This window comes from Fukomys damarensis, unplaced genomic scaffold (genome assembly GCF_012274545.1).
Source record: "Fukomys damarensis isolate Sample0158 unplaced genomic scaffold, DMR_v1.0_HiC HiC_scaffold_13, whole genome shotgun sequence".
Classification (NCBI taxonomy): domain Eukaryota; kingdom Metazoa; phylum Chordata; class Mammalia; order Rodentia; family Bathyergidae; genus Fukomys; species Fukomys damarensis.
In genome coordinates this window covers 1,770,132-1,779,760 of record NW_022900925.1, presented here as the reverse complement: position 1 = coordinate 1,779,760, position 9,629 = coordinate 1,770,132, and the positions used below count along the sequence as shown (strand labels likewise).

At 36.0% G+C, this 9,629-nt stretch overlaps 1 protein-coding gene across 3 annotated transcripts in view; it reads right to left on the bottom strand.

Annotated features, from left to right (window-relative positions):
* Specc1 (sperm antigen with calponin homology and coiled-coil domains 1) overlaps nt 1–3,361 on the bottom strand; it is a 130,716-nt gene extending 127,355 nt beyond the window's left edge. For all 3 annotated transcript variants that reach the window (XM_033762755.1, XM_033762756.1, XM_033762757.1), the window contains exon 1: nt 3,317–3,361. In XM_033762755.1, the coding sequence (XP_033618646.1) occupies nt 3,317–3,344 (28 nt within the window). In that variant the 5' untranslated portion in view covers nt 3,345–3,361. The remainder of the gene's footprint in view (nt 1–3,316) is intronic.
* Nucleotides 3,362–9,629: the final 6,268 nt, after the last annotated feature.

The following is a 9,629-nucleotide window of genomic DNA, read 5'->3' as shown; positions in this document are numbered from 1 at the left end:
AAAAAAAAAAAAAAAAAATACAAAACAAAACTATAAAACTAATCCTCTCTTATGTATAGTAACTTTTTTTTTTGGTACCAGGAATCGAACTCAGGACCTTCCACTTGTGAAGCAAGCACAGTGCCACTGAGCTAAATCCTTGGCCTATATTAACTCATGTAAAACCTTATGCAGTTGGTACTATTTTTATACCATACATATTTTACCAAAGAGTAAACTGAGGCACAGTTGGGTCAGATAACTTGCCTAAGGTTTCATACCCTAAGCTGGGATTCAAGCCCAGAAAATGCAGGCTATAAAATTCATACCCTTAATTACTAAACTCCCTAACTCCTACATACAGAAATAATATATGCTCTTTGTAAACATGAAATAACCAAAAACTCCTACTACACTGCAATGATCACTATGCACAGCACTGAAAGAATGTGTTCTTCCAAGACTCTTATGTTGATACAAACATGCTTGATCTTGTGCAGGATCACAACATACAGTACACATATAGAACATAAAACTGTAAACATTCCTTTTAAACTCTTGTTACTCAAGAATACAATTTATGTTACAGCCTTATAGGAGACTGTAAACAAACCTAACTTGTTACTTTAAATAATATAAAATTTTCCTAAGAATGATGCCCTATTATTTATTCAAACCATTCCTAATAAAGGACATTCAGATTATTCCTAGACTTGGGCCACTACAAAAAAACAAAAATAAGTACTGCAATACTGCAATTAGCAAAATTTCCCCCCACCCATTACATATATATGTACTGGTGCTTTTATTTCTAGAAGTCAGAAACTCTAGATTCCTCAAAAACAACACATACTTTTTAATCTCAGCAACTATTGCCAGACTGCTTTCCAAAAAAAGATTGCAATAATCCACAGGACCCTGGAAATTTACAAGAGTAACTGTCTACCTTTACCAGCACATGGTTATTCCTTTTGATTGATGAAAAATGGTTTCCTTTGTCTTGCACTGTTATGGTTATGATTAATGTTAAATACCACTGCTTTTTCCTTCCCTCCACTTGTTCTGGCCATTTGAATTGCTCACCAACTTATTAATAATTAACCTCAACCATCATCTCTTTTGGAATTTAGGTTTTTCTTGTTTATAGGTGTCTTTCATATACTCAGGACATTTTATAGTATTTCCCTCAGAATGTTACATACTCAAATATCTACCTATACCCTCAGTATTTCTCTTTTTAAAATCAAAATTAAATTTATTTTTAACCGATACATTAAAAATGTACATACTGGCTAGGTGTGGTGGTACACACCTGTAATCCCAGCACTAGCTGAGGCAGGATTGCTGTGAGGTCAAGGTCAACCTGGGCTACACAGTGAGTTCAAGACCAGTCTGAACTACAAAGTGAGACCTTGCCTCAAAAAACCAAAAAAACCACAAAAAACAAAACAAACAAACAAACAAAAAACAAACAAAAAGTACCTATTAGCCAGGTGTAGTGGCTCATAGCGATAGTCCCAGCACCTGGGAAGCTGAAGCAGGAAGATCACTGTGACTCTGAGGCCAGCATGAACTACATAGCTAGACCTGTCTCAAAATAAAGTACACATTAATGAGATAACACATGATGTTTCACTGTATGTATATACTGTGTAATGTTTGTTTGTTTATTGTGGTAGCGGAGATGGAACTCAGGCCCTTGCACTTTCCAGGCAGGCGCTGGAACCACTGAGCTAAATCCCTGGCCCTCTACTGTGTAATGTTTAAATAAGATTAAACAAACCCATCTTCTGAATCATCATTTCTTCATGGTGAGGATTTTCAGTATGCTTTAACTTTCTCAAATGTACAGTTCTTCATAATCGACAGTCACTCTAGTATGCAACAACAGCACATGCTTTTTTTTTTTCTTCCTCAGCAACAAGACTTTTCATTGAACATGTGGTTCCAAAAGGACACTGCAGCCTTTTTTGTAGCTGAGTTTGTTCAGGTGACCTAATTCTGGCCAAACACATGAAGCTTTTCTGCAGGTGCTCCTTGACAGACAGTGCATGTATTCCATTTTTTCACTTTCCTATCTCCTCCAACCTGCTGGTTGAAATGCACCATTCTGGACAGCCAGGTCAAGGCCTCACAAAGGAGTCCTGGAAGTTATTATGAATGAGAACGACTCAAGCAGCAGTCCAGCCCTGGGTTATGTACTTAGAAATAAGAATATGTTTGGTCTAAGCCATTATTACCTGGGGGGAAGGGGTTGTAACTTCCAGTCAAATTTAATGCTAATACTGTGACCCTGAATATACAGTGGTACTCATTTCTCAGAAAGTAAAAAATGAAAATGGAAACAAAATATAAGCCTTCTGATCAATTTGAGTAAGTTTTTATTGCTGCAAACTCTTAATTTATATATTTACATACTTTTATATTATAGAAATGTAATATATTCATACAAATTTTAAGTCATACTATTTAACATACTCACTGAGAATTATTGATCTTTACTCATTTCAAGATTACTTTTATCCAAATGCATCACATGCACATTCTACATTTTTGTCTTCATCATAAATAGAGGGTATTTAAGTACCAGGGATCAAACTCAGGAACCTGTTCTTGAGAGGCAGGCAGTGACACCACTGAGCTAAATCCCCAGCCCTAGAGGGACTTTTAAACTATCCCAAACTGTTTGAAATCTCACATATTTTTACATTAGACCATGTTTGGAAAAAGAATTCCTCTTGGGTGTGTATTTATGATCTGTACTAACTACTTATGTAACTGAGAGAATATTCCAAGGAATAAATACTAAATTTGTTTTAAATTTCTTTGCCTCTCTCTGTAAGCCATTCATGTCTAGCAGCCTCCATAGAACCCTAAAATTAAAACAGATTGAAAAATGAGAACCAAGATCTGTCATGTACAGGTACAAGATCCCAGTGATAAACATAACTATACTGTATACTTAAAAAGTACCAATGAACTCAATAATGACAAAAAAGACTGAGATTAAATCTATCTTTTCTATGTAATACTGTTATTCAAAATAGACATTTTCTATAAAATTTGAATACAAGGAACCTCCTTTTGTTCTAAAGAAAAACTCTGGGGGAAATTAGTCTTATGTCCAGGCTACCTGGGAAGGATCAATGATTTTATAATATTAAATCTGCATATCCTTGAGCATTAGGCAGTTTTTTTCATTATCTCAGGTCTTACTTTAATAATCACAGTGAGGTTAATGCTTTTCACCTTACATCCTGTAACTTTCTACTTAAAATTATTCTTAGCTATCTTATGGCATTTGTCAACTGCACTTTTTTCATTTTTCAGTACTTACCAGTTACTCCTAGCACAGGCTTGAGCATCACTAATTCAAACTTTTTGAAAGATCCAAATCTTAAATGGATTTTATGAAGAATACTCAACCCAGACTACTCACACATTCCAAAATCTGAAAGTGAAAACAATTGATTCCAACCACTTTAGAAAAAGGATAATCAATCTGTATAGAAAAAGCTATTGTTCTGTTTTTAACACACACACACACACACACACATACTTAGAAAAATCTCTTATTCTTAGGTCAAATTTATTTTTTCTTTTTCAATATTTAATAAAAAAGTTTTTGTCTTATTGCATTAAAACCAAAACAACCCGGCATGGTGGCCCGTGCCTGTGATCCCAGAACTTGGGAAACTGAGGCAGGAGGATTTCCTCGAGTTCAAGACCAGCCTGGGCTACACAGTAACACCTTGTCTCAATAATAAATAATCAAAAATTTTAAAAACCAAAACAATGTTAAATAATAGTGATAATACTTCAAGATTTTATATTTTTCTAGAAATAATTTTAACAGAAAAGTCCCAATTTCTTCCAGTTTTTCAAAAGTATTGTTACAGAATTTCTTATTTCTTTCACACCTATAACCAATAGACCTTATTTTGTTTCTCTTCTATTTTTTTAATCATTTTGGAGAATAGTATTTGATCTTATTTCTCTACTATTTTTGTCTTCCAAATATTCCATTCAAGAGTTACCACTATTCATTTTTCTTCCTTTTTTTTTCCAGTTTTGTAAATTGAGTATTTCACTCATATATTTTCATTTTCTTATACTAATAAAAGCATCTATAATTACACATTTGGTGACCATACTCTAGTTCTGTTCTATAGATTTTTCCACAAAACTTTACCTTCTCTTTACTTTCTATTTATTGTTATATGATTTATAATTTGTTTTGACTTCTTTTAGTGCACAGACTGTCTCAACTCAAAAGTAGTTTTTAAAAAATATAATTATCTTTTCTTATTACTAATTTCAGTGGGTTAAGATGACAAATTCATATAAAGTAATGTTTATATTTTAGTGTTTTCTATAACAAGTACATGAATAACTTCTGTAAATCCTCCCTATACCTAGGTGAAGAATACGTGTACTCCTTGCTCCATAAATGTATTAAGTATGATGACATAACCTCTATATCTTTACTTTTTTTAATTTCAGAGGTTAAAAATTAGCAGCCTGCAAGCCAGATATATTTTGTTGGGCTGGGAAATTACTTTAAAATGCATGAACCTCAAGGCCTTCAGGCGAGATATGCCCCATCCAATTCACTGTGCCATACCTATCCAGGAGCTGCCTCTGCTCCCTAACTCACAGATTCATGCTACCGAAGCCTCTGTGGGCATCCAAGCAAACAATGTATCTTGCTTGACTGGTCAAATTAGAAAAGGTATCTAGTTAACATCTGGTACAATATGTTTTCAAATGAATTATCTTATTCCTAATTTTTTTCCATATATATTTTGCTTCAGAAAAGTCAAAAGACAGTAAACATATTTTCAGTTTATTAATATATCGCAAACTTCTCTGTCCTATTCAGTGCTTTTGTTCATGCATTTAGCTTTGTCAGATGCTAACGTAACTGATTACTAATCTTTTTTATAAATGAATTTAGACTAAGAATGTTTATTGTGGTACTCTATTTGGCTTTGTTGTTTCCACCTGCTTAAATTTTGTTTTATTGTTTGTTGACTCTTGTTTTTTCTTTTTTCCTTCCTTCACTTCTATTGCTTTGGTATTGTTTCTTTATTCCTTTCTCATTTGTTTAGCCCTCATCATCATCATCATCCTCAATACATTATTTCAGGAATACACCTGAGTATCCCTTATTTGAAATGCTTGGAACCAGGACTATTTCAGATTTCAGGAATTTTTGGATTTTGAAATGTTTTCATAGACATTACAGATTGAGTATACCTAATCCAAAAATCTGAAATATGGAATGCAAAAAAACACTCCAATTTTCTTAGATTAGGGATATGCAAACTATACGTTTTTTCCTGTTTTGAGAGTAATTATCCACCTTTCCTAATAGTAGTAACCAAACTTTTACCAAAGTTAAATTACTGTGCCTCTACATCAACAACAACAAAAAGAGCTTTTTAGAGAAATTTTACAACTGAATGCTTGGATATTCACATCCCTAGTCCTCCATTTTACTGAGATAGCTTAGATTTTTTTTTTCAGTTCCAGGCTATTTCTTGGATTTTCCAAAAGTGGGATTCTTCTCAAAAATCCTCACTTTTCACCTACATTATGAATCCTCAGTCAGTTTAACTTCCTCCATTTATGTATACAAAATATATATATATAATTAATGTAATGTTTTCTGCTGTAAGATTCACTGCTCATCAGTTTCTTACATTCCTCTTCCTCTATCTTCATTTTTTTTTTTTTTGGTACCGGGGATTGAACTCAGGTCCTTGCACTTGCAAGGCAGGCCACCGAACCGCTGAGCTAAATCCCCGGCCCTATCTTCATATTTCTACCAGTATCTAATTGTATGTTTATTTGTTCAAAGAGGTGATGCATAAATCTTTCATATCTAAAATTAACCTCTTGCTTTGATTTACTGATTGATATCTTGGCAGAGTATACAGTATCTGACATTCTTTCTGACCACCTAGCTTTTGATCCTTTTCTGTTTTGGGGGGTTTCTCCCACCCTTACACTAACCTTGGTTGAAGGCAGGGTCTATCTCCCATTAAATACACTAAAATGTAAGCTCTTGGATTCCTCAATGCCTACCCACTTGCAGTTATAAGGTCTCTGACCTTGCCATTATTTACACTTGTCCTAGACTTTGACTTAGAAACCACTATGAAACAAGGAATATGATGGAAAATGCTCACTGGCAGCAATGGTGGCTGCAAGAGAATCATGATCCTAGCAAATACGGTCAAGGTGCTCTCTGTGGATGTCAGTGTCAGCTATGTGTGGCATAAGGCGCACTGTCTATGCCTAGAAACACTCAGCAGGTGTCTTGCCTGGGCTAGTTCTAGGTGAGAGCAACAGCACTGTTGCTCCCTGCACAGCCTCTCAGTTTAGTTCTCTAGCCCTTCAGACGATTCCACATCCTTTAAAAAGCCAGGCACTGTGACCCATAATCTACAGAAGAGTACACGGTGGCCATGACTCTAATCTATGCTTGACATATATCTGGATGCTAAAATAATAATATCACAGACTGTGGCCCGGTGTGGTGATGCACACCTATAATTCAAGGGTGGAGAATTAAAGCCCAACCTGGGCAACTCAGCAAGACTGTCTGAAAAAAAAAAGTATGAGGATATAACTATGTGACTTAGCACAAAGGCCTTATGATTTAATCCCTGATACCAAAAAAATTCTTAAAAATTTGTTTTTCTTCTCAACCAAATAAGCTTTTATTCCCTGCAAGCCAGAACTCAGGTTAATATGGCTGGCTATAGCAGATTTACATAAAAATTCTTTGAGCCACTAGTCCCTACAGACTCTATTCCAGCTTCTAACATCGTGCAGTATATGGGAATCCTTAGTCATCATCATTTTTTTCAAAATTTACCTATCTTCCCCTACTCTCAAAATGAAAAACACTATTTCTTTAGCAATATGGATTTGGTCCTCAGCATCCAAACAAATCCTCACATAGAGGAATAGATAGAGCCCTGGAGTGAATGAACTAGCATCTGGAGCAGCACTTCTGTCTGTCCCCACATCTCTGACAATAACTAGAGGAGAAGTACCCCCAACCCCCAGGAAATAGTCAAAATCATAAACACAGATTTATACATTAGTATTACTTAAAAGAAAAATTCTGGACCTAATAATAGGATTAAATAAATTATGATAATATATACAACATAGTATTACAGAGGTGCTAAGAATATTTGGGAATATTAAATTATATGAACAGATGTTATACACTGTTAATCTGAGAAATGAACTGTAATTTATAATATGGTTTCAACTGTGTAAATGTGTGTGTATATATGCATATACGTGTGTGCATGTGTGTTACAAATACAAAATGGAAGTATGCACAGAAATGTCAACAGTCATTATCTCAGAATGGAAGGATTATGAGTGATTAGACAAAAAATATTAAAAAGCCCACTGAAGCAACTTTACTGGTCCTTTTCTCTTCACAGGATGAATTCCAAATCCATTATGACAGTATCAACCTATAAATTTATGTACCTATCACCCTTGCAAAATGTACCCTGCACTCTGGAAACACCAAAGATCTAATCATTCCTCAAAACTGCTATATTCTTTCACAAATTCATTTCTTGGTAAGTGCTGTTTCTTCCCATCCTTAGCATGTACCTCTTCACCTTTTCAGACTCAGCCCAAGAGCCCTTCCTCCATGAATCTTTCCCAACAACTCAGGAATCAATCATTACTCCTGAGTTCCACATGTCTTTGTATAGGGTGCCACTGCGGAAGCCTCAGCTGAAAAGTGCCACAATAAGTTTACAGACCTTCCTCCCTTTAATAGACTTAAGTAATGGCTTCCCAATCCCACATTCCAATCCCTAACTGCCTGTGAATATGCTACCTGGTATGGCAAAAGGGTTTTGTGGCTGTGCTTGATGATCTTGAGATGGAGAGATTATCCTGGATTATCTTGAAGGCTCAACAAAATCATTAGGTCCTTATATCAGGGAAGCAGGAGAATCAAAGAAAAAGCAGATGTGACAATAGTTGGAGATAGGTACACTAAAGACTGAGAAAGGAGCCACAAGTCAAGGAATGAGTGTGGTTTTCTGAGGCTGGAAAAGGCAAAGAAATGGATTTTTTCCTGAAGCTTCCAGAAGGAATGTGGTGATTTTAGATTTCTAACCTATTGAAATACTACAGAATAAATGTAAGTCTGAAGCCATTAAATCTGGAAATTTGTTACAGCAGCAATAGGAAATCAATATACTCCCTTACTATCTCAGGAGCCCCTTAGGGCAGGCAAAGGAAAGGACTTGGAAGAGAAAGCATTGTTGTCAACATTTGGTGAGAACTAAAATGCTGCCTACATCAAGGAAAATGACTGAAAAGATGTAGGAAAATGAGAAGAAGCCAAAGAAAAGGAGAAGGAAGCGGATAACATTTATCAAAATGTTAAGATTTATTAACATTTATTGAGAATCTACTAACTTACATTGTTGTAGAAACCCCTAAAAGAAATATTATTGCTCCACCTTTACAGAGCATGAAAATGAAGCAAGAAATTAAGAAACTTGCCTATGATCCTGTAGCTAAGTAAACAGGGAAGCCAGGAACCAGGAATTCTGGCTCCAGAACCCATGCTGTTAACTAATAAAAAGAAAATGCTTAAACACGGAGGATTTGCAGGAATTTGTGTATTTACATAAGCCAAAGAGGCTGAATATAATGTAAATCAGATTTAATTTGTTTTTAAAATGCTCGATTCGAAGTGTGATGTGGTTCTGTTATCTGATCTAATTCACACAAGATTCAAATCCCATGGCATGACACAGAAGAGTAATCTCAAAGCCTGGGAATGACGTATTGGGGTTGCTCCTTCATGTGCATCCAACCCACCCTCCCACCCTCAGCCTGCAGAGGATTACAGAATGCTTCCTGCAGCATGGACCTGGCTGGACACTGGTGACACTAATGAGAGAAGCCCCAGGAACTGCAAAGCATCCTGACATTGGTGCTCCTACTGGTCACGACAGCTGACAGGAGAGGAGAGGTGACAAAGACAGGCAGTAGCACTTAATCCCTAGGAGAAAAGCAGTTATTGTACCAAATTACTCAGCGCGGCTATATGGTAAACAGTCCTTTAGAACGTCGCTCCTCCATAGTTTCAATAAAATTTGAAAGGAAAAGACATTGATTAAAAGGAAAAATAACCTGTAATCGCAACATTCTAGGGGGCTCAGGCCAGAGCATTGCAAGTACAAACCCAGTATCCTGTCAAAAAAAAAAAAGTGACCTCAGGAAAGGCTGCTTTCACATACAATACAGTTTAAATCTAGAATGTTCCCCAAAGGTCCGTGTGTTTAAAGGCTTAGTCCCCAGCTTGGCACTACTTCATGGTGGAACCATGAAGAGATGGGGCTTAAGGAAAGGTCTTTAGGTCATTGGGGGTATGCCCCTGAAGGGAACTGTGGGATTCCAAACTTCAATCTCTCCCTGGCATCTTGTCTGAGATGAGCAGCTCTACTCTGACATATGCTCCCCATGATGATGTGGCGACTCACCACAGGCTCAAAAACAAGGGAGCTAACTGACCAAGGACCATAAATCAAAATAAACCCTTTCTCTTTATAAATTGTCATCTCAGGTATTTGTTACAGTGACAGAAA